The following is a 27,449-nucleotide window of genomic DNA, read 5'->3' as shown; positions in this document are numbered from 1 at the left end:
ACACAATGCCTATTCTTTTTTAATCTCAACTACCAAGCATTTAATTTTCACAGCTGGAAGTACTGTCTAAACTCAGACTTAAAATCATACCTGCTATTGTAAAATGTAAGACGGTTTTAAATGTAAGAATATCATTGCACCTATTCGAGTTTTTTTTGCAGCAACGTGCCTTGCATGTTTCTTTACTATCAGTTTAATCTTGTAGTTTTATATAATAATATTTTAATAAGCCCTATTGTTTTTTTATACATAAAATCTCACCGCTTTAATGTATTTTTTTTTTTAATTCTTAAGTTTGCTTCAAAGTCGTCACGCGAAATTGTCCGCAATCTGTGACTAGTATCTCTTAGTTTTTACACGTTTACGTACCTACTTCAATAAATAAAAAGCGTCTTAACCGCTGACGTCCTTAAGGGGATACAACGCAAATACAGATGTCAATTACCGGCCGACCACCGGAGAGGTCACACGTCTCTTCGCGTCCGATTTAAAAAAAATCTATATAGGATATTTGTTCGTTTTTTAGAATATACAGTCGAACTCAATTATTACGAGCACGGATATAGCGAGATCTAACGAGAAAACATTCGTTGCTAGTTTGGTAAATGATTTTCTCCATACATTTATTCAACTTCTCGGCTATAGCGAGCAAAAAGAGATCGTTTTTTATGGTGTAAATATGTACATTAAAAAAATATATTTTTATATGTTTTATATAACTCCTTTCCTTTCAATAACTGTTTTCTTTTCAAAACCATATATTTATTTTGAAGAAAAACTTATTTATTCAACGCCAAAAAATGTTTTAAGAAAAAAATCCATTACGTAAAATGTAGCTTGGATTTTAAGAAAACTATGTTGTGACTTAACGAATACAAGGTCTTTAGATAAAAATCGAATTAACATAATACAACTTATCTATCTACGCGTTATTTTCAATATACACACTTTTATTTTATTATTTTACTAGTTTTTTTATTTGTATGATGATGTCAACTCCCCTATTAATTTTTGCTACATTTTCAATAATCATTCATTGTTTAATTGAACGCCTACGCCTCCCAGACTTTCATCTGTCTTTCAACGATCCGTGTCGGAATATTAATTGAGCATACATTACCCGAAGACAGAACAAATATTGCACAAGTATTCTTTGCTTAACCTTCTATACTTTTTTTATTACATTGTTTCTCACTTTTACAACCTAGTGTCATAATTTTGCGACACATTTATTTGGCACATTAGTAATTTTTAACGTGCACAACGGAGACCTGGTTCCAACTCTAATGTATGGAAGTGAAACATGGAGTTGGCAAAAGAAGGATGAAAGTAAACTGAATGCAGTCGAAATGCGATCTCTCAGAAGAATGTGCGACAAAACGATGTATGATAGATGTACGAATAGTGAAATAAGGACGGAATGCAAAGCTGAGATAAGCATTATCGATAAAATTAAGAAAGGTGTGTTGAGATGGTTTGGACATGTAGAACGAATGAGTGAGGAAAGAACGGTAAAACAATTTATGTATTAATTTTTTACAAATTAAACGCCAAGTCAATAAATAAATACGGTAAAACAAATTTATGAGGCGAATGTTAGCGGGAAAAGAAGCAGAGGAAGACCGAGAAAAACATGGCACGATCAGGTATGCCAAATACTTGAAAGTGGTCAGGTTAGGAGTCGTAACAATCGGCGGGTATGTATGAGGAGATGCATGAACGTTGAAGAGGCGAAGAATGTTTGCAAGGACAGAGTGGTGTGGCGCTCTATTCTCTTTGCCTACCCCTGCGGGGAAGCGGCGTGATGGTTAGTTAGTTAATAATTTTTAAATGATTCAAAATCTATGTTTGGTCTATTACAAAATTATTTTTAATATTTGATGTGAAAATAAAGAGTTCACGCATTCGCGGAAGCCTAGGCGTAACAGACATTAATAGAGAGGTAGAGGAATGACAATTGAGATGGTATGAGCATATAGGACGCAGAGAACCCGAACATGTAGTTAACCAGGCAATAGAAATGGATCTTCCTCGAAAGTTATCTAGAGGAAGTCCGAGGAATTCATGGGTGATGCAGAAAGATAACATGATTCGAAGGCATGGCCTAGGTCAGTGCTCCGCAACGTTTTCCCACCTACGACACACCAAAATTCTTCCTATAATTCCGCGGCACACCAAAAGCTAAAATATACAGGTAAAAAATATAGACCATTGACAAAACTACTTTGTTATAATAATTATTCTTTTCTACATACCAAAAAATTGACAAAATTATTTTGTCACTGTGTATATACGTAATGAATAATTATAAAATGTTAAATACATTAATTTGACCGCGGCACACCTGTATCCGGCTCGCGGCACACCAGTGTGCCACGGCACACCAGTTGCGGAGCACTGGCCTAGGTTACGTTGTCCAGGACAGAAGGACCTATAACCTGAGGACGAGGAGAGCCGACCCCAGCAGTTTAAAAGGACAATAAGCTGGGATGTAGCCAGGAAGACGAAGAAGATTTTATGTGAAAATCCTAAGGCATTAAATTAGCGAGTGTTTTTTCTTAGAATTTTCACTCATGAATTACATGAAATTATAGTAACTGTAAACATAAAGAGTAAATCCACTCACGAGTAGGCATAGGCTATGAAACTTATAAAGTTGAAGCCTGAGTAGTGACATGATAAGCGGTGTTGCATAATCCGTAGCTAGATTTCAGAGTCACTTGGACGTTAGGTAATTTTAAAAAAGTTAATTCAGTGCTCAGATTTATTTTTATTTTTCAATTTAAGTTTTACTTGTAAACGCAACTTTTGCTAGTAATAGTGGTGTTTACCGAGTAAAACTTACAACATCTTGAGTGTGTCCGAATACTTGTTCACAAATCTGGATTATCTCCATTTACAGGAGTTATTTTTCAAATTATTTTTTGACATCTCAACATAGATGAAGAAGAATATGGAAGTCTGGGCATTTACGGGGCTTGCGACCGTCATACGCTGGTTTAAGTGATCACTTTACAGACGTGTAACATTAATCACGGGTAGAATTGGTAAATGTTACACATCAATTGATAAAATTTCAGAAATGCTCTTCATAGTTCGACTCAAATTAGAAAATTTGCTTAAAAATAATATTTTAAATTACCAATATGAATTCAATCACATTACACTCGTGTTATGTTTTCAAATAATTTATTTTACAATTTTCCTTGTAAAATTTAAATGTCAGATCAATGTTTATATATATCACGTCTTATACTATGAATATTAAAATCAACCTTTGGTTAAGAATACCTATCATATTTTTTTAACAGACCTCAAAGAGTTTTTTTTTTATGAATTTATTTTAACTCTTATTAATATGTTAGGCATTCGAACACACTGGAGCTAATAGTTTTTTTTTTCAATTATTTATGTTTATAAATAAAAACTACTGCTACCATCACGTAGTTTCCCCGCATGGGTAGGCAGAGAGGATGGAACGCCACACTCTTCTGTCCTGACATACACTCCTCGCTTCCTTCGCGTCCATACATCTAGTCATGCATGCCCTCCGATTACGCAGACTTTTGACATCACCAGATTTTAGGTTCTGATTGGATGATCTTGCCAAGTCTTTTTCGGCCGTCCTCGTTCTGTTCTCCCGCTCACAGTTGCCAAATATAAATCATTCTCTCGTTATCCATTCGCTCCGCATGTTAAAAGCCGTAATTGATATTATTATATTTTTAAGTAAGTAATATTATTATATTTTTTTTGTATTTTAAAATTGTTAACTTTGTGTTATTGTAAAAGTAATATAACACTCTCCTTTTCATTCATTGTTCACTTTGTGTAACACCACCTTATTTAAAGTGGTATTACACAAAGTGAACGATGAATGATAAGGAGAGTTAAAATATTTACAACATTTCGAGTGAGTACAAATCTGGATTATCTCCAATTATAGGAGTTATTTTTCATATGAATTATCACTTAAACCAGCCTATGACGGTCGTCAGCCCCGTAAATGCCCAGACCTCCATATTCTTCTTCATCTTTGATGAGATGTCAAAAAATAATACGTTAATATTATTCCTTCGAATGCTCTTTCTTAGCAACGCCTTTTTTATGCGTCTATGATCTGCGATACAATTTTTTTGGTCAACCATCGTTTGTAAAATATCCTAATTCCGCTCGGTTTTTAAATATGAATTTATTTGAATCATCTGGTATGGTTATAGAAAGAAGCTGCAATGACTCGCCAATAAATATCCCGTGACGGCCGGGTATTTCAGGCTGGCTTTGAATTTTTGCTCTTTTCATTAGGAACGGCCCAAACCGCTGTGAAGCTAAACACAGATGGCTCGCTGTCCTGACACTGTAAAGCAAATTAATTTTATTTCATATTCGTTTGTAAAAAACCGGATTTCTTCAAATGCTAAAGTACACTCGAGACTGAATGAACGCGGATCGGTGTACCTTAAACTAACAAATGTTCACAGATTTCAAATTCGTTATAAAAATACACGTCATATTTAGCGAGTGTTTTTGCCTAGAATTTTCACTCATCAATTACATGAAATTATAGTAACTTTAAACATAAAGAGTAAATCCACTCGCGAGTAGGCATAGGCTATAAAACTTATAAAGTTGAAGCCTGAGTAGGGACATGATAAACGGTGTTGCATAAGCCGTAGCTAGATTTCAGAGTCACTTGGACGTTAGGTAATTAAAAAAAGGTCATATTTAGGTAACTTTCAAAATGTATTTTTTTCCAGAGACGTTCACGATAATTGTATGCATTATTTTTTTTCAATCATTCGCCTTTTTATGTTATGATATTCTTATCTCTTGATGTTCAATGTCCATGTGTGTTCATTCAAGGACGTAATGACGACAGTCATTTAAGAAAGGTGATGATGCACAATTTTTAACAAGTAATATTTTTTACTAATGCATATATTTTCTATAAAAATATTGACCAACATTGTTGTATTTTTTTTAGAAATCTATATTATTTTCTTGGTAATTTTTTAGATTCATTCAATGAACAAGACAGAAGCAACCCTCCCCTCAGAAGCTCTAGCTACAATAGTATTATGTGCTTTCGCCGTAAAACTTACCAACACCTTTACCGATAATTCGTTTGCTTTGTTAAGTTCTTTTCGTGTCCCATAAATAGTAAATAGTGAATAGACAGTTGGCTAGTTCGAAAATGTGTAGCGAATAAGCGATGAATACGTCAGAGATGGTCTACTCGTATGTGTACCTAAAAGTTTTTTTTCTCTGTATTGTACCTCATCACATTGTCAGTTTATTTATAGACTATCGAGAGTTGGGATTGCCGTTGAAGAGAAATTTTACTATTGTACAATATATAAAATTTGTGTACGACCCATCGTGACATATGGGATCGAATGCAGAGCGGACACCGCAGTAACAAAAAACCGGCTAAGAGTGTCAGAAATGAAGATTTTAAGGAGTCTACGAGATAGAATGAGGAACACAAGGATAAGAGAAATATGCGAGATCGAAGATGTCGTTAGGTGGGGAAGGTAACGAGGAAGACAATGGTATGCGCATGTGAGGAGAATGGAACTATCCAGACTCCCCCACATTGCACTGCACGACCAACCCGGACAGACCACCAAAGAAATGAATTGACAGTTAGGAATCGATATAACAGAAGGCTAATCCCACTTTTTTAAAAGGCCACAAGGCCTACGCCAAGAAGAAATAGAAGAAACGTATTTCAGAATGTTAAATTTTGCAAATAGATGATAACGTTAGAGTTAGTTGCAGTGGTTATACTCGAAGCCTAATTGAATGATGCATTCAGAGCTAGCGCACGATCGCTCGTTTGATCGAAATTAATGTGTTTAATTTCATTGAATGATGTTATATTTGTACTCGCAACACGAATAGTCATTCAAACCACCGGAGGAATTGGGTTAAGGCTTTGTTTACAATTCACAATGCGTCTGCTGTCTTGGGAGTTTTGCATTTTTATGCCGATGTTGCATGGAGCCGACGCGAAAGTTTAGCAATAACATTTACCTGACCCGAACAATGAGTCATGGACTCGGTGATTTGTTACACGTACTGTTAGATATGAATTTCTCGGTAAATCTATTGTACACTGCGAAACTTTTAAAACGTTAGCATGAAGCGTTTATTACCTCGTTTATTTACCAAGCATGTAAAAAATGCATGTATTTATAGAAGTTACTTGTTTCCCTTCAACCCTGAAGTCCACAACTATATGAGTACAATCTGTCAACTAAAAAATTGGGGTCGATTTCCTATAAACAGGTTTACGAACTTTTTACTACTAAAATAAGTCTCCAAAACCCTTAGCAACACTTTCAAAACACAACTAATCAATTGAAATTAGATCTTGCTGCTTGGCTCAATGACCTATTGAATCTGTAAGCTGCATTAAAAATAAGGAGTAATCCACAGAGCCTTCATATCAATGATATGTTTGAAAATTAAAAAATGGAAGGATAAAGAAAAGAATATGAAAATTACGTCCCGTAAATATTATGTTACTACAAAATATTGAAACTCTTTGAAAAAGATTGACGCATTTCTTATCAATCATCACATATTCTTACACACACCCACCATCTCTTCCCTTTTTTCTCTCTTAATATACAACAATATTCATAGCATATATGTGGAATTATTTAATTGGCTGTTATCATTGCCTTTTTTTTCCAAGCTGTATAATTCCCAAGCAAATGAATTGAAATCAATTATTGCAGGGAATTTTTGAGGCTGAATTCTTGAGTCGCACATATAAATATTGTGAATAAGTACTTAGTTACAATTTGTGTCAATATTAATTATTTGTCTCGGTTTACTAAAAAAAAACGATCTTCGTATGCATCTCTTGTTCTTGCGCAAGATTTTCTCTCTGTAGCAGTTTTACAATTTCTCTAGTGGCGTATCTCAAGGTTCACTCGCTTAATTGAATTACAGATTCAATTGAGCAGCCATTTACGTGGAATAATCCACTTCATCATGGTCATAGAAATTCTCAATTATTCCATACTTCAGGGGGTCCATTAATATTGGCCATTCTGCCACGACACTTTCTATTTTAAATCTTTTATTTTAATGGAAATTCGATAACTTGTTATTTATTGTTAGTTCCAGGTAATATCGACTTTGAAATTAATTTATTACCGTGAAAACGTCTCGCGGTTTCCTCCCACGCAAAATAAATATACAAAATGATATTGATATCTGTCAGATCGAGAGTGAAATATGTGGGCCTGTTTTTTTTAAATGACTTTATAATGCGATGAAACAAATATTTTCGCATACAATATGTTTTCAACACAAATGGTGGATTCCACCCCACAAATGGATATCCCACATAGGTATTTAACAAGATTTTATTGTTATCACAACGTATCTTACATTCAGAAAGTAATCTCATATCCCGAATTCCATATTTCCATCACAATAGACAGCCTCATTTATTTTCGGATATCGATAAAATATTCTGTGTTAAACGCGAGTGTTTATTCAAACCTTGAACCGTTTGCGCTAAAATTCTCCAAATTTTACATAATATTCGATGTTAGATAACTTCATGAGGTTTTTAGCCTGAAGCGGATTTAGTAGTAATGAAATAAATTAACTCGTTAATTATTTGCATTAATTTGTTCCGCTTTTAAGTTTTCTTGAGATCTAGTATGCATTATACACGTACTAAAGCCATGAGGACAAGTGCGGTATCTACACAAGGTGGTTTTAGTATAATGGACGAAATGTAGAGATAATGGTCAAATTGTTGAATATACCTGGTCCTGCAAATTCAACTTGAAACCGATGATACTAAATCGCTATCCTTTTTAAATTATAGGAAATTCAATACTGAATGACTCCCATGATCCCAAAAAAACCTTTTTATTAATGCCGCACTTCTCACGACAGCAGAGTAGGTGTCTTCTTGTTATGTATTATTTGTTCTTTACTACAACATTACTCCAACTTTGAAACGTGTAGTTACATTTTTAACGCTAGTATCCATAAAAAGTTAAAGCAATTGAATAACCACGCATTATTTCATTAAAAGTAATCATTCGTATTTTTATGTCATGGCTGAACACCAAATAAAATTAAGTATCGAAATTTTTCAAATAAAATAAACATTAATATTTTTTAAACAAGAATATTTGGTATGAACAATTTTATCATAATATGTATCTATAAATCAATCCTTCAAACTTCAAGCTTAAAGGTCGTTATATCGGCAATACAAAATAAATGGCGGATGCTCTGCAAAAGAAAAATATTTGAGATTTTTATTTTATTGTGATTTTATTCTAATGACCTGTATTTATGTCGTGTTAAATATAACAAATCGTGGCAATTTACGAACAACCGTTTACTCAGAATCTTAATTATGAGAAATGAAAGTTTTCACTGCATTGTTACATTCCTCGAGCTTGACTGCGATCCAAAGGTACTCCATGATAAGTCGTATTGCGAAATTTTGATCTTCATCGCATTCAACATACATATCGGCTGTCCAAACTTAAAATACAGTAAGGGACATTTTTTTGTAGTACGTTTTTTTTGCATTTTTGGACTAAGTAGAATCTACTTAGTCCATAAATGCAAAAAAACGTACTACAAAAAAAATTACCCTTACTGTGTTTTGAGTTTGGACAGCCGATATAAAGAGGCCCTAACTATGGAACTAAACATTACAGTAAAGTGGATGATTTGATCGATTCGTCTATCAAATAATTTGACACTCATGTAGGCCATAAAACGAACTGTTGTGAAATCTCGCTATACGTATATGGTACAATTCGTTATAAAGGCAGTTCGATTAGCGATTCCCACAAAATATATTTAAACAAAAATACGAAAAACTTGTATTATTTGATAGTTTTACAAATAGGGAGTCGAATCAACGACTGGTTGCCTCTGCATTATATATTTTGCAATACTTTTTCAACAAAATACCTTCTCTTAGTCTAGCATTTTTTTCATAATTCCAATAAATCATTATGATTGAAAATATTGATATATTTTTACTCAAACTCCTTTCAAGCGACATCTGCTTTCTATTTCAGACGGATATTCCGTATTTGAAATGCAAGGAAGCGCCTCTTCGACTCGTCGACTTGCCTCAATCTTTCATGCTCATTTTAACCAGTTCATCATTAGACACTGTTTTCCTATCTTGATGCATGACAATTTCCTATCCAAGTTTACAAAATTCTAAATGTTTTAAATTTAAACTCGATTCCCTCGTACGAGTAAACTGACGAACAGGTAATATTATTATTGTATAGGCGTCAGGTGAAAAGGGTACGTTGGGGTAGCACCTGTCGCTTCCCGCTTGCGTTAATGTACTTCCGGGATAACAAGTCCGTTGATGCTATTTTTTATATTTTAATTTAAAGTTTTTTTACTTTTTTTTACTACCATTTTGTCTAGTAAAAGCATGTTTTTAGTGACATGCATCGTTTCCAATACTATTTATTTTTCAATACTTTCCCTTTATGCCAACAATTGAAAATAACTCCTGTAATTGGAGATAATCCAGATTTTGTGAACAAGTATTAGGACACACTCAAAATGTTTTAAAAATATATCTGGTCAAATTATAAGCTTAAGTAATAAAAATGAAAATGGTATTTTCTGGCGTTTCTCATGTGTGTGATTATAATCCAGGATTCGGACCTCACATACTAATATAAGAGTTTCTGCTTAGTAAAAAGCTTCTTTACATCTCACCAATAGATGTCTCTAGTGAAGTTCTAGTGATTCAAGAACAAAGTTTCTAAATTGGTTCATGTATATAGAATTTGAGTAATGTGGTTGTCATTAATGGGTCGAATTGATGAATGTTACACGTGTGTAAATTGATCACTTAAACCAGCCTATGACGGTCGTCAGTCCCATAAATGCCCAGACTTCCATATTCTTCTTCATCTTTGATGAGATGTCAAAAAACATAATGAAAAAAAACCTTTTAAAATCAGTAAATATTCTTGGTTTGTATTATTTATGGTATTTAAGAATGTATGAATAAATAATCTGGCGATCATAATATTGTGGCAGGGCACTGTATAGCTTCATGATTACACCACAGATACGAAGATAGGCGAACGACTAGGATTTGGATGATTTGTAAGGTCGCTTGTGTGACTCCAACGTTTATTCTGTTTATTTACCGACGAACATCTGCCGTTCCATCGGGTTTTTAGTAGCTTTTTTTATTCCGATGAAAGGAAATGTGTCGGATGTGCAAATTTATTCTAGAAACAAAACCGTGAATCACCCTTACTGTCGTGTGTTGCATATTCATTTCTGGAAATTACCGTATGTATCTTGTACACACACTTTAATTACCGTCTGGTATTGTGGATTACCAAATTACCTAAGTGTTACATTCGGAATGAAAGAGCCTCGTTTATTTTTACTTTAAACCTCCAATGAGATTTGCGTAACGTCCAGAGAACTATCATAGTAAAAATGTTAACTCTTCATAGAATACAAAAAGTCATAAATATAATTTTATCTATTGTAAAAACGATTTTTACTAAAAAATATGTGTCAAATTTATATTATGGTTTAATATATTAGGACTCAGTCCTCTTATTTTATAGGTACGGCAGTATAGATAAGTAAATCTATAAATTAATCCGTGATGAAAAAACTAGAAAAAAAAAACACTTTAAAAAAAGTACGCTTGAATACGCCAGGAAATACTATGCATGTTTTTAACTTAAAAAAAAAGGAATAGCCCGCAAAGCTTCTTCTTTTAGAGACTTGTCTGCAGGTAGGATATTAAGAATAGGGAAGGTAATTGTGAAACACACATCACAAATACCCAGACCAATTGGATTTATTTTGCACTTGGTGGGAATCGACCCGCGACGCCGACGCCAGTTTCGCAGTCGAGCGTCTACCCAACTACGCCACGGGGTCTTTATGTTACGTATTTTATGTTTTTTGCAATATATTCGAGAATGGATTTCGCAATTTTCTTGCAAATATATTCGAGCGTGATGCTCAGGCGCTAAGAAAATACACGGTACTAAGAAAAATGGCTTTTATTTTTTTGACATGGGCTCTGATCCCTATAACGGTTATAGATTAATAATATTGGTATTTAATTTCTCGTTCGCTTTGCCCTCCGCGAAGATTTAGCGCAGAGTAGACGCGAAGAATAACGGCCATAAAATTCGTCCGTGATCCTTGCGGGTTACGTCTGGTGAACAATTATTTAGATAAGTGATGTCATATCGAACGACGGTTAGTCAGGGTCGGATTCTGTTCATTCACATTCACGATTTGCCACATCGCTACACTTCATACAGTCACATCATTCTCACAAAGCGGTTATTTTGTCATCGTGTAAACACTCGTGTCTATGGTCGTTATTTGCTCACGAATATTGCGCAGCGATTATTATATCCATTTCCGTTAATTTATTTTTAATAAAAATTTCCTCGTTTGTTAGTCATAATGTACAATAGCACATATAACAACAGTAACGTAGAATTCCTAAAATTGTCATGAAGAAAGTCATAAACTTCAACATTTTGAAACAATAGAAATTCGTAAAAATATAAATAATTACTAACCCATAATTGACAATGTGACAATGACTAAAAACCTTCCTTATTATCCATGATTACTGATAAAATTAGAACAGCATTTACCTCCTCTTCATCCTTCGACGTTCCAAGGACACAACTCACATACGCTGTTTGAAAACGATGCAGAGCGTAGCAAAACACGTGTCATAGTAGATTTTAATGAATTATGGTATTTACTAAGTGAAATTTAAATTAAAAATAACGTTTAGTACCTATAAACTTGGTACTACTTGAAAACAACTCATCTCAATCAAATTCCCTCTGCCAACTGTCTTGTTTAAAATTTCAAAGCATCGCATTATCCTTATTGCGTTTGCAATTTATTTTTAATCGAAATATTTTTTCTAAAGCTCTAAACTCCCAGGACTAATATTTTTTAGCCGTAAAATAGGCATTAATTGTATGATAGGCTGTGGTAATGCGAACTAAGGCACACACTAATAGATTTAAACATGTATGTTAGCACAAATATTACACGAATACTACGCAAGGTGTCGATTGTAGCCTGTTGTCACATTACATGTCTGATTGAAAAATAATTACTGTTCTCTTTAGTTTCTTTGCTCTTTTCTTTTTTCTGAATAAAAATCCGTCTCTGATTTCAAGACGTGCCCGATGCCAGTTGAGTCGTCTCTCCTTTTCGCATGGAAACGATGATTTATTTTATTGGTCCTTAACAATTCTGCGTCTGGAGATTTCGCCAGTACCATGTGTTCATATTTCATGTCTGGTTCATAAATACGTTTTAATTGGTAAGGTTTAACAATTAAGTCAATTATTTTAATCAACCCATAAATAAAAAAGGTCAAAATCTTAACGTATTTAATCTCACGATAATTAGACCACTTTGTTACTTTCGGAAGCTATTTTTGAACGCACCGAACTGTAAAAACCGTTACAAAAGTGTTTGATCCATTTTTTATTTCATGTGCTATTTTTTAAATGTTATTTTACTAGGTCGTTGATTTGATTATGTGTTATAATTTACGAAACGGAGGAAGACCGAGAAAAACTTTGCACGATCAGGTATGCTTAATAATGCGATCTAGTTAGGAGTCGAAACAATAGGCGGATATTATGAGGAAATGCATGAACGTGAAAGAGGCGAATGTTTGCAAAGACAGGAGTGATGTGGCGTTCTATTCTCTCTGCCTACCCCTGCAGGGAAGCGGCGGGTTAGTTAGTTTAATTTACGAAATTATTCCCGCAAAAAAGATTTTCTGCATTAAGGATGTTCCCAAAGATTGCCATACGTTTCCTTTCTGTATTTGTTCGTTTTCTTGCAAATTTTGAAAATTACAATGTGAATACATAGTTTTATTGCTGATTTCAATAATTTAATAATTAAATTCCCGTTGTAAATTTGAATTACCTTTTACTTGTAACTTATACCTTAAAAACCTATTCCTTGTGATAAAAGTAACTGGTATCTCCTATCTCAAATAATAACAAAATTAACGGGTTTTTTGTCATTTTGATTTTGCCAACGTTATTTTTTTGGAGATATCTCTTTCACGCTGCTGTATAACTGTTTAACCTTTAATGTTTTGAAGTGTCAAGTCCCACATATGAAATCCAGACGGATATTGTCGCCATTGCAACTTATGAGTCAACTGTGTTACAATATTCTATGGTCAAATATGAATAACATTTGGTTTACATCACCATCCAATATTATAAATATTTTTTTGCCAGTTGATTAATTTCCTGTTTAAATTAGTTTTTTGCAGCATAAGGAAAATATAGTCAATTTGTATATATTTTTGGTCATAAAATTTATATTTTAATTGCAAGATTCGTGATTATGTCAATAGATGGAAAAGGAAATAGATTATGAATGACAATAATAATTAGAAGAAGCCGTGATGAGATCGATCTTGGGTCCAAGCGTCATTATGACTGTCTTCAACTGAATTGTCCGTACCATAGGGAGTCAGGAATCCGTTATTAGATCAGTAAATTACAGTATACAGGTAGCGGACATTGAATAATTAAAATTCAAATGAATATTTGTATTTTCCAGTAAGTGTCATGATATGAAAATATTCATTATTTTGGTCGCTTTGAAATGATTATGCAGAATATTCTGCTCACATAAGCAGTATAATGTTCCTGTATTTTAATGACATCTGCGTGTACGAAAGTATTTATAGTAATGCCAACTTATGTATATCATTGTATCAACGTCTTAATGACACAAGATATACATAAGTGACTGGTATTAATTACTGTCGTAATAGCAGTTTTAATAGCCCATGGATTAGTTGCATGTTGATCGAGCTGGTCTTGGAATAGTTTGTTTTAGTGCTAAATCCTATGTACAATCTACAGTATTTATTATTTGTTTATCAATGTTTAACACTGTCTCGATTATTTAAGTTTTGCATATTACTGTATTTCCATCTTCTTTTAATACTGGGCTTATAGTTCGGGATGGTGGACTTATTCGCGATGGTTTTATACCATTCTCAGGACGTTTGGGGATAAGAATCTTGGGACACATCATGACCGTGATATTATTGACCGGGGCTAAATATGGAGCCACAGTATTTCTTATATTAGACCAGAGAGGCGGCGAGACTTTCTGAACTGTCTATGGTGTCTCTCAAAACATCACAAAATTTGGGGGCAACATGAGCTACAAGTACTCTCTTACGGCAGAGAAAGTACATACAAAAGAACTCGGTGAAATATCTCTACATGAGAGCACGGGCACTGTCCTTGACTATGTAGATCTGATCGATTTTCTCCTGTGTGTGCTTGATTTAGTTTATAGACTAGACATATATGTATTTTATTGCGCATTTTTATTTATTGTTGCGCAGGAGGATCAAAAATCCTGAAATTATTTGCGGCATTAGTTTGTCTGTTCCTGATAACATCTGTGGCAGTGTGAACACACATAGATTGTTTCACTTGTCAATAAAAAGCTCCAACCTCCAAATAGTTATTATATTCATCTCAACATAGATAAACAAGTAGTTTGAGATGACGATATAGAAATATACACTGTAAAACATTTACCATTCTACCTATGATTGGTGACCATATTACTCAAATTTAGAAAAGCTTATGTTATGTTACATATGCTATATTATGTTACAAGTAACGTTAATGAAAGCACCTAAACAACGTTTTTGTAATAAACGTTAGGTGATATCCATGATTGAAATGTGTAAGTTAGTAGAAATATTTTATTATAAATAAAATGTTTCTACTAAATAAAATATATGTACGATAATTCTCCTAATAATTTATATTATTATGTTTTTTATAATCTTATAATGTTCGTATTGCATTTAAATAATTGTACTGTTTGATTCGATTGATTTTAAATGACCATGTACTAATAATGCACCATAAACAGTGTGTGGTTAGGCAATACATATTTCGTAATATTATAGTATGTAGTTTTTTTAATGATGGATAGCCAAAAAATAGGTTTCATTAATTGAATCAGCATTCACTTTATAGTAAAAATCTAGCCATTTTTAATTTAAGTTTTACTTGGTAAATACCACTATTTCTTAAAATTTATTTGTGCTGATGCATTCTGCCTCATTCTCAAACACCGTACACTTGAATTAAAAAATACATGTTTTTAGGTTGAGAAGGGGAATGATAAATTCAAAAGAGGGCCAAGGAAGGGTAACGCGAAGTAGGTTTTATTTCCCGTTTTTTGCTCCTTCTTGCCGGAAACCGCAGCTTTTGTTCAACGCAACGTTTCCTTTCTGGATGCGGTCATTCAATAAGCGAGCGGGTCTTTGTTATTTGGAATCGGTCGGTGCGGAACACTATCGCGAAGACGCATCGAGGTTTTATTAGCCCATTCTTACACGAGGTCCATGCAAATTAAGTGCACCACAATTCACAACGCGAGTGCGGTGCACCAAGGCGTGGATGCGACACGCTTCAACTCGCTTCACGCTTCACTACAGCGACAGTAGTCAGGTAGATTAGTGCATTCATCATGTGAATCTCAGATTACCGAAACACCGGCGTATGGTTCATACATATCGCTCACTCCTTTCAAGAACGTCATAAATAAAAAAACTTGATTTTTCAGGAGAACGTTTTTAAAGTTTAAAAATATAACACAATGTATTAAAAATAAATATCAAGCCACTGATTGAGCTTTTTACTGTGCAACAGATCTTTTTAGGTAAAACCTGAAGGTTTTTTCTCCATTTGAAAAATATTTAGTTTTTTTTTAAATAATAATAAAACCACACCTTTTCTTCAAAATACAAAAACAACACTTTCTGCCCTGTAGCGGGTAAATATTAAGTTAAAAATATACCTCTTTTGCTGGGATGTACTACATTTTCTGGGCATTCCGAAAACATGCACAACTGAAAATTGACGACTTTTGATTTATGACGTTCTTGAAAGGAGTAAGCGATATGTTAAAAGAGACATCATTCTGTCTCCTCGGATTACGCGATTGTGCATTTTAAAACGTCTCGTTTATTAGTGTCCAATTGGATTGATTATTCACTGCGGCCAGACAAAATTTGATCTTTCTAATTACATAATATACATTTTTTTACGCAAACTACAATCGCTTTTCCGCAGAGGTAGCTAGAGAGGATAAAACCTCACCCCACTATATTTGCATACATTCTTCGCCTCTTCCATGTTCATGCATCTCTGACAACTGGCCTGACCACTTTCAAGTACTTGAAGTATGTATTTGGTCATGCCAAGTTTTCCTCGGTCTTCTCGTTTAATTTGCTCCTTAACTCTTAATAGCTTCGAATTTGAAGCTGTACTTTTTGGCAACTTTTACTAGAGGTATATTTATATTATCCACTGACACTTCGTGATGGAATTGCATTTTTAATTTATTTTTAGATTAAAACCAGTCTGATGATGTCGGTAACGACGAAACCCGGTCGCTGGTCAAATAAAAAAGTGGAAAAGCTAAAAATATTGGTTTTAATCTAATAATAAATTTTACTAGAGGCTTAAAAGTCACCACAGTCTTTATAGATAATTACTTTTACCCGAATTTATACGTACAATATTTAAGATAAAATTATTCAATTGATTTTTTCTTTTTGAACTAGTTTGTTTTGCCTGCAGTTTCTATAACTTTCGTTTAATAAATAAACCTACAACAATACAAATATTTCTTTTAACTCTTGTCTTGTGAGACTCTTTCTTTTCTTCTCTCAAGTATTTTTTTTCTTCTCCGATTCACATCAAATGATGAGTCATGTCTTTCTACTACCACAAGTTTTGAACCACAACAAAGTTTTATCTTACTTTCTATTTCAGTCTCTTGTAGTAATGAGAATCCCTAAATAGACTTGCAGTACACATTGTCTTCTATTTCGGGTTCTTAAAATCCACCCACATCGATCAGAATAAATATTCGAGTGGACTCACAATGAATGCTCAGTGGGTGTACGAATGCGGAGTTTCGCTTCTGATTGACTAATTATTTATTAATTATCTTCAAAAATAGTTTTATATGACTAATCACGATCCCTACCAGTGGCAGAGAAACGATATTTGGCAAATGATCTGTAAATTTAGAGTTTTTCCACCGTGAAATAATGTGAAAGAGTAAATCGTATCTTTACATTCCAATAGCCACAGTAAAAGTCGAGAGAATCGTTGTTTTTTTAATTGGTTATGGACTGTCCAATTTATACAAAACGTGGTGCATTAATGCCGCTTCTATTTTTTTTTAAATGCAACTCGAACTACGCCACAATGGGTGTAAATCATCGCACAAAACGCACGAATCAAACTAGCATAAAATATATTCATTTTTAATTAATGTTTTACTTAGTAAATACCACTATTTCTTAAAATCTACTGTGACACGTGTTTCGATGCATTCCGCATCATTTTCAAACACCGTAATCAATTAATGAAAGTAAAATATATTATTTGTGTCTCTACTTGAGACGAAGCATCTATGGTTTTTATGCGAAAGAAGATGGAAGTCTTAACATCCCAAGTCTTACTACCTGACATTTGGCTGACTTAAGTATTCACTTTATACACTCGTGTATCGTTCACCATTCTGCCAATTATTGAACATTCCTTTTCTATTCATTGGCATATTGCACTAACTGAAAGCACCACCGTCAGCCAAAATTCCAAAATAATCAAAATTACAACAAACGTACGAATGGAATCCAACAACAGTGCATATACATATCTTTAAAAAAATAATACAATATGGATATTCAATAAACATTTTTTTTTTCGCTGAGTAAAATACTATTTAAACAGACGAAATGAACGTAGGTTTTTAAGTTTTTAAAGTAAATCTTTCACGAAGCGCAGTCCTCAATTTTCTTGTCCACGTAGGATGTGTTGATCAAACAAACCAATCCATTAGCACATTTACGGCATTCGTTTTTCTCTCAAGTTCTGCTGTAAATGATTGATAATATTGCGATGAAGCAAACTGTATTTCTGTATGCACATGCAACTCTCGATAATGTATGCAGTCATAAATTACGTTGTGGGTGCCAATGTCGTTAAAATATCGACAAAGCAACGTATTTCGAGACGGTGCCGTAAGCTCGGTAAGACGGCATTTTGTACACGATGTTATAAGACATTGTTTGTCTCTCTTTATTGCATACTGATATTCACTAGAACCCCCGATGTGCACTGCTTGCATTGAAATACGTGCATATTTCTGGATAATATGGTTATCGTATAAGAATTCAATTTCACACTTCGCTCACTCCTATCAAGAACGTCATAAATCAAAAATCGACAATTTTGAGTTCTGCATGTTTTCGGAATGCCCAGAAAATGTACTATATCCCAGCAAAAGAGGCATATTTTTAACTTTATATCAACCCGCTACAGGGCGATAATGTTGTTTTTGCATTTTGAAGAAAAGTTGTTGTTTAATTTTTTTTTAAATGGATTAAATGTTTTTCAAATGGAGAAAAACCTTCAGGTTTTACCTAAAAAGATCTGTGGCACAGTAGAAAGTTCAATAAGTGGCTTGATATTTATTTTTAATACATTGTGCTATATTTTTAAACTTTAAAAACGTTATCTTGAAAAATCAATTTTTTTTTATTTATGACGTTCTTGAAAGGAGTGAGCGACTTGTCAGATATAAAAAGTTATATGAATAATTGAAATAAATGAAAATATATGAATAATTGCCCCGATTGGCTGATTGACTCACTCACAACCCACAGCCTTTGCCGTTTAACCTAGAAACGTGAAATTTCGAGGGTACATTGTATTTCTATGAGCGCCCCATGTTTTTACGACAATACCTTGAAAACCAAATGTGTTACAAACGTGAAATTTGGTATTCACACTTCATTAAAAGCAATTCAACACATGTTTTACTATTTATCGAAAATCCAACTAGGGAGCGAATTTATGAGGATACACTGATTTTGTGTTACAGTTTTGTTAACCTTAGTCCCAAAATTGGTAATTGAAATTACTCATCAGGAATATTATATATGTGACTTAATTATATAATATGTTTTAAAATAAATCAAAATAACCAACGGCTTTACGAGTATCGTTTGGTATTAAGATTGCTTGGGACAATATTTTTACGACTCAAATTTTTTTTTTTACATTCAGTGTTCTCTTGTAAGTTTTTAATCAATGTTTTACTTAGTATTTGAAATCATTCAAACATCGAGACATTTTTCAATTTTCAAGACCTTTTGCGGTCTGTTGTTTTTCGTTCCCCGTTTTCCAGTACCTACTTTCCAATCGTTTTAATTCTAAGCATTAAATTTTCAAAATGTTTTTAAAGTGTTTTATATGTTATTTTTCAATAAAGGATATCGAAATTGAATTCACGGTAATCTAATTTTTTATAAATTTTTCTACCAATTTTTTTGTCAGTTACCCAGTTAGAGGATATTTCTGGCAGTGTCAAGTCTTATTTTTATTTACAAACAAAATAATAATACAAATGGATAAACTTTTCATAGTTTCAATGCGTTTAGCTTAATCATTTTAGAAATTATGATCGCAATTCTAAAATTAGGTTCAGAAAGAAGGGTGGATACTTGGGTGGATTAATATGCATCCTTAAGTAATAAAAGAAATATGAATAAAAATATGACGTTGTAACTTATGACGTCTTAATGTTTTATTCAAGGTGGAAGTCCTGATCGATATTGTATGACCATTGTTATTATTTAGTATACGTTAGTGTATACCAGTTATAAAATGATATAATCAAGTTACTATCGCGATAACACATTGATGGCGTGCATATTTGGAATGCAGTAACCTGATGGGTAGTTGCAACAGGAAGTCTCAGTGTGAGTACAATGCAGTCAATTCATTCCGTAAAGCTAATTGATTATTTCCGAATACCCTTGGGTGTTGGGAGTGTCATTACCGGCAATTGTTGTTCTTGACTTTGGAATAACGAATGGTTTTTTTCAAGATGTTAAAAATATATACGTATTTTCACATTTTTTAGGCCTTTCCGTAAACAAATTATAACTTTATGATTCTCAAGATTCAGACAAAATATAATTTTTCGTTATTTATCTTATCGTTGCTGAGGAATTCTGAACCATTACATCACTTGCCAATAACAGCCTGATATTGGACAGTACAATAAGATAAAGAAAAATGTAAGCACACGACAAACGCAAATTGAAATAAAACCAGTATAATAAGAAGCAAATATAAAAATATAAAATAAAAATATTCTTCACCTTAATATTTTCATGAATTGATTCGGCAGTTACTTTGTGGTAAAATCTATGCATTTTTAATTTAAGTTACACTTGGTAAAAATACCCATAGAAATAGTGGTATTTACTAAGTAAAACTTGAATTAAAAATTAATATTTTCATTTGCCTTTTTAATGGAATTTCTTTCGGCTTATGAAAAATGGATGAAATACCATTTTTTACGCTTTAATTTCGTTGTATTATTGACCCAGCCACCAATAAAATACGCATAAAGTGGTTAAAGCTACAAAATCGCTACAAATGCCAAAAAATAAATGTTATCATCATTATTCCATAAAAAAGGTCCGCCTAATCAGTATTTTCTGCAATTGCATCATACTGCAAACAAAACGTACAGCAATACATTATTTATTTGTTTGCATTAATAGTCACTGTTTGTAATACGATAATAAAACCGGGGGCAGTTGATTGTTTTTTTATTATCAGTGATTAATTTTGCCATGAATGAATGGAACTTGGTGAAGATATTAAGCAAACATTTTGCATTTTTGTTGTTGTATGCTACCGATTGGTTTGTCTGTTTTTCAAATATCCACTTTTCTTTGTCAACTCTCTATTTTTAACTCTTTATTGTTAGTTATCCACGTGGTATTACTTGGGTTTGCTGCTAGTATTTTAAGGCCCAGGATTCGTTAAGTCGCAACTTAATTTTCTTTTAATCCAGGTAACATTTTACGTAATTGATTTTTTTCTTAAAACACCGTTTGTGCATTGAAAATATATTTTTTTTTTTAAAATAATTTTATGGTTTTGAAAGAAAAAGAGTTATTAAAAGGTGAGGAGTTAAAAAATACGTATAAAAATATTTTTTCCATATAAGTATATTCAAAAACCAAAAAATATTTACATTCTTTAAAAAAATCGGACGTGAAGAGACTTGTGACCTCTGTGGTGAATGAATTCTGTGTTTGCGAATATCCCCTTTATATAAGACTGTTGACATTGAGTAGTCCAAATCGAGAAATCTATCTGGATGTTTGTGTAATATCTAGATATATCGTGCCTTAGTACATATTGTAGTTTGCGCACTTCCCTCGAGTGAGTCACCTCCAGACTTGGGAATCCGGTCGTACGTATCTCACAACTGAATTTTCACAATGCATCGAGTATATAAATCAGCATTCACATTTACTATAAACCAATACTTCGTATTCTGCTGTCTATCTCTTTCATTCTCAAGTTGTAAATAGCGAGTGAAATGAAACACCAATATTATCCTGAATCGAAATGATATTGAATTAATCTTTTTTTGCAGTGGGACGCACAGTTGGCGGTAATATTTGTGGGGCGTAATTCCAAACCAAGCTAAATCCCCTTTTTTAAACCCTAAAAGCTCACCGCTGTGGAATACTTTTCCCGTCAAATTCTTGAAATTTCGACCGTAAATTATCATTGATTCGGGATTTTCTTCTCTCTAGAGAGCTGATTTACCGTCTCTAACTAAATAACCGAGATTTTATCGTTTTGTAACATATGTCATTAATCGCTATAGGACAGAAAAAACGCCGTGGATTTGTCGATTATTGTTAATTATAAAATTAATATTTTTCGAAAATGTGTGTTCGCGTTAATTAATATTACGCATTTATAAATATGAATATGTTTTTTTTAATGAAAGTAGTAAATGATTATTTTTATCATAATGAAATACAGTAAAAAAAAACGCAAGTCTAGTACTTTTATTTAAATCAGTCTCGAACTGTCATTCTAATCAAATTTCGCAATATTTAGCATTTGTATCGTGGGTTTGATATTCAAGTAGATCTAGAAAACGACATTTAATAATAATTTATAATTTTTAAACGCTAACTACATAATTACTTACAGTTTTTCTGATCGTAAAATTTTGGATTTAAAAAATTTAAACGCCTTTGAAAACAGGTCATACATAATGATGGTAACAATATACGAGGTATCTTTAAAATTGGTCCAAATAAACCTGACCAGTTACTGCCAATAACTCTTTTCACGGTTAAGGCTAATAATATTGAACGTTCTGCGGATCAAAATGTTCAGGATTTAGTCCTAGAGCAATAAGGGGATTGTAAAATACTTCCACTCTTGAGTTTTAAATCATCATTAATCAAATTTTTACGCGTTCGCAAAACCATTTTGTACATTTTACCACTTCACCACTTCCGCTGCGTTATCTTGAATTATTATTAGAAAAAATGTAATCAGTTACTTGTTATCAAGTTTGTCCACAGTTGAATATTGTTTCTCGCCACTATGCCGCGGTAACAATGAAGAGAACGAATGGCACACACCTAATCGCTATCTTAATTACATAATACATATTTATTTCAAGGACGTTTTCACGTATGCAGTCTGAAAACAGCCATATGCGGAACGTTTAAATTATGCGACAATTTGCTAAGGTGAATTTATTACGTTATACATTTTACCCGTTTGGAAAAAATACGTGTTTTTACATGTATTTTCTTGGTGACGACAGCATACTTGCTGTCATCTGTGTTGCCATGCAGCGATTTAATATTTTAATAAATTATCCTTATTATATATTTTATTCAATTTCGTTCGTATGAAGTTTTTACCGTGTATTGATTTTAATAACACTTCTTACACAATAATTTCATCAGTATATATTTATATGATAAAAAGTTAAAATATCTATCCGTACGTATCCCTTTTGCTATTGATTCCCATTAATGTTAAAAGAGCTGATTGGTCAAATAATTAAGTGAGAATGTACCTCGTATTTTATTATTTTTGTACTTTTTTTTTATATTCGTCGAAAAAAAAATAATGAAATAACGCCAATAAAAAAATTCTAACGCCAAGAAAAATATATAATCATCATAAATTAAGGATAACATTGTAAGTGTCATTGAGTAATTGGAAATGTCTGTATATTTCACAATAGTGTAAACTGTCGTATTATTAAAGCCGAGTTCCGTCAAAAAATAACATTTAAATGTAACAATTAGTGTTACGTATTCAAATTGTAACATTTCATCTCGAAATTGTCTGTTAAATCCAGATTTACAGAGTTCTTTCAGCTCCGCTTTGTTTATGTGAGGATTTAGTCCCGGATACATTTAGTTTATTATCGATACCGACGCTAAATCATTTTTAGACCAGTTACGTTATTATTTCCCCGCTTTTCCGACTTCCAACCTCTAAACGGGAAGACGGAATGTCGTAATCAGTATAGGGTTTATTTTTGCACATACGACAATTCGCCTTTCACCGGTTGCTATAATTTGGCAACGAATCTTCGGAGAACATCCGAATGTATATTTCAGTCGTATGCACGCATCCTGTTTGCACTATATTTGTGTCCGTGATTTATTGTATTTAATGTATACGACTTTTTGGCGTGGGCAGATTTACTGGGCCAACTTTTTTTGTGTTGCAAGCCGGAATTATGTCAAAATACATAATGTTTAAAACCATCTGTACCTATGATGTAAAATAAAGAATGATTTCATTTCATTATAATAGTGGTGATTTCGTGCTGAAACGAACTTGATATGAAACAGATTTTTTGAAGATACCAAATATAGAATACCATGTATAGGATGTTTTACTTTAGAGGCATACAAATTCAAATTTCAAAAATTGATGGTGGCACCCGTCGTGTGGTGTGTTGCGCCATCTTGTTGAAACTACAGCTCTGTCACATCAATGCCATTCAACTGAGATGCAATAAGGAAAACTCTCTACATATAAATATATATTAATATTCATATTTATTCGGCTGTCCAAACTTAAAACACAGTAAGGGACATTTTTTTGTAGTACGTTTTTTTTGTATTTTTGGACTAAGTAGAATCTACTTAGTCCAAAAATGCAAAAAAAAACGCACTACAAAAAAATGTCCCATACAGTGTTTTGAGTTTGGACAGCCGTACTGTAGGCTGAATGTGCGAGTATGTATGCCGAATTAACCTTTTTATTGTTTTGAAATAAAATAAAATAATCCCAGTCTGCTCTGAAAATTGCCAACGATGATTGCCAATGGAACGCGCTAATAACGCAAATCATTTAATTTTATGAATCCTTTCATTTTGATACTTTACGCGGAAGAGTCCTTATCCAAATAATACAAAAAGCGTTGTCATTTCGCTGATATGGCAATATTACTATCATTACACACTAATCACATTATACACGCCATCACGTTACGTAGTCGGTTATATTGCGGGCACTTACGTCTCGTATACCCGAATTGTTTGTTAGGCTTGATCGGTACTTCTACGTTGTGTTTCACCAGTGTAAACAAATGTAATTATCCGATTGTTTGATTTGTGTGTCACCTCTTATCACATAATAGATGAAACCGAGGACGAAAGTCACAAGGGGAGGTTGTAACAAATATCCCAAATCTGTATATAATTTACATGGCGGTGTCAAAAGTTTGCGTAATCGGAGGGCGTGTATGACTAGATGTATGGATGTGAAGGAAACGAGGAGTGTATGTCTGGATAGAATAGTGTGGCGTTTAATCCTTTCTGCCTACCCCTGCAGGGAAACGGCGTGATGGCAGTAGTAGTAGTAGTCATTTTGAGTGTGTCCAAATACTTATTCACAAATCTGGATTTTCTCCGCTTAGGAGTTTATTTTACATTTTTGATATCTTTTCATTTATGATCCTTCACAGATGAAGAAAGTCTGGGCATTTACAGGTCTTACGACCGTCATAGGCTTGGTGAAGTAATCACTTTACACACGTGTAACATTCCCCAATTCTACCCATGATTGCCAACTACATTACTCATTTTTGGAACTTCTAGATATGTATATTGGCCAAACTCGTGACACAGTACATGTGAGTTCACTACCGACATCTACATATATTGGAATAACTATTTTAGTTAACATTTGTTACAATCACCTCTGATCCCACCTACTTAAAAAGAAAGAGTCCTCAATTGGACAGGCGCCGTGGCGCAGTTGGGTAGACGCTCGACTGCGCAACTGGCGTCGCGGGTTCGATTCCCGCCAATTGCAAAATGAATTCAAGAAATAATTATTTTCAATTGGTCTGGGTTTTTGTGATGTATTTTTCACATTTACCTTCCCTATCCTTACTATCCTACCTGCAGACAAGCATCTAAAATAGACGCTTTACGGGTTATTCATTCAATAATTATAATAATAAAGAAATAAAATGTACAATACTATATAGGTACATCCCAAATAAACGAAGTGGATAATCTTCAACTTTTGTACACAAGGGATCTTACCTTCGATATTGTATTACATTGCCTAGTATTGACATTTGGCCCTTTGCGGATTCCTTTTAATAAAAAAATAATAAATAAATAAAATTACGGAGATGCTACTTTCTACGTGATGTACAGCAGCAGTACAAGCCAATGGAATTCTAGCGATGAATTATTACGGATCGAACGAAGCGCTGATGTGAAACTTGTTGAATTCCAGATGAACGTGCGGGTGACGACGATGGACGCGGAGCTGGAGTTCGCGATCCAGCAGACCACGACCGGCAAGCAGCTGTTCGACCAGGTCGTCAAGACCATCGGCCTGCGGGAAGTGTGGTTCTTCGGCCTCCAGTACACCGACTCCAAGGGCGACCTCACCTGGATCAAGCTCTACAAAAAGGTAATCTCTAAACTGGCTTTGTGCCCCCATAATACTAACGAACGTCTATACTGTGGCGTACAACTTAACCCTTCACTGCATAGTGTATCAAATTTGTTACATACCCAAAAGTTAATTTTAAAAGTCCTTTAAAAATATAAGCAACCATTCTTTGTTGTTACTGATGAGATACATTCATAACTCACGTATATAGTTCATAATTTAGCCAAAAGACGTGCTATGACCGCCAAAATAATAACTTCACTTGTCTCTCGAAGACGAACTGTCAATGCAGTCATGCAGTCATGCAAAAAAAAGTCATGCAGTGAAGGATTAAAATGTTATTATTTAAAAAAAATTGTCTGTCAAACGCATCTGTGGGTGCTTATGTTATAAATATATTTGGATTTCTTTAAGAACATATTTAATAAGTGTTAAAATCTAGCATTTTTTTTGTTTTTCGGACCGTTTGCTTACATTGTTCGTGTTTGTAGAGTCATCTCGATTTTTCGACCGTGTCGTTTTTATTTTATTTAAAAAGCGTTTTAAATTGTAACAAGTGAAGTAAATTATTGTACGACTGAAATTTATATTGCCCTGATTAATTTTCTTTTAAGTACTATGTATATCAATGTTTTATTTTTTTAAATATATGCGCACAATTTTTTTCTAAAAGTTGACCTTTATATTCGTGAAAATTAATTGAGAATATTTGACTCCCGATTGAGATGTATTTTTTTTAAATATAATATAATAAAGGTGATAAATAAACTCTAAACAATATGAAGTTTAAATGACATGACAAAAGTTTGTACTCAAGATTACTCCGAAATAAATTTAATGGATGTAGTCGTTAAAAAATAACTCTTTATCGGGAGATATGCCATTCTTTATCTCTACAGGCGGAAAAGAGACAATATGCCTTTTCAACTATTATGAACATATAAATTTGACGAAATTTATTTAAAAAAAAAAATAGCTTAGTGATTACTTATTAAACTAGTCGTATGATATATGACAATCCACCGCGTTCTAATTATTTATTGATTTACAAAACATCGAAACAACTACGTTTTATTTCTCGTCTTTTTTGCGTCGATCTTTCTCATTGGCAGTGTTTAGTACACCGCTCGTGGGCGATGTTGGTCTTTTTTTCATCCCGCATTTGCTGTTTAATATTCAAAACCGAACAATTGTATTTCTGTTTGCCCAGACAATGTGCTTCAGTGCGATGTCGCCTCCAATGCCATATACAGCTGCAAAATTATGTACCGATAATATTATATTGTACAAAAATTAGTCCTGTAAGAGATTCTTATCTAAAGATATTTTATTATTGTATGCATATACTTACCGAGTTTATGGTAATTAAACACGCATGTATTATAACGTTTAATTGCTTTAAAATTATACACTTAGATGTTATATTGATATTATATTATATTTAGCAAATTGTCGTAAATTTCGTTCAGTATAAAATTTCGAGTTTAATATTCCGGTAAAACGTACAAACTAATATGATTACCATATATGAAAAAA

The 27,449-nt window shown here is 33.3% G+C and overlaps 1 protein-coding gene across 2 annotated transcripts in view; it reads left to right on the top strand.

Annotated features, from left to right (window-relative positions):
* Moe (moesin) overlaps positions 1–27,449 on the top strand; it is an 84,252-nt gene that overhangs the window by 21,244 nt on the left and 35,559 nt on the right. For both annotated transcript variants that reach the window (XM_088268368.1, XM_088268366.1), the window contains one exon: positions 25,752–25,931. In XM_088268368.1, the coding sequence (XP_088124494.1) occupies positions 25,752–25,931 (180 nt within the window). The remainder of the gene's footprint in view (positions 1–25,751; positions 25,932–27,449) is intronic.

This window comes from Brachycentrus maculatus, unplaced genomic scaffold (genome assembly GCF_059751285.1).
Source record: "Brachycentrus maculatus isolate JH-2025_06_01 unplaced genomic scaffold, ASM5975128v1 h1tg000322l, whole genome shotgun sequence".
Lineage (NCBI taxonomy): Eukaryota > Metazoa > Arthropoda > Insecta > Trichoptera > Brachycentridae > Brachycentrus > Brachycentrus maculatus.
This window is presented reverse-complemented; position numbering and strand designations above follow the sequence as displayed.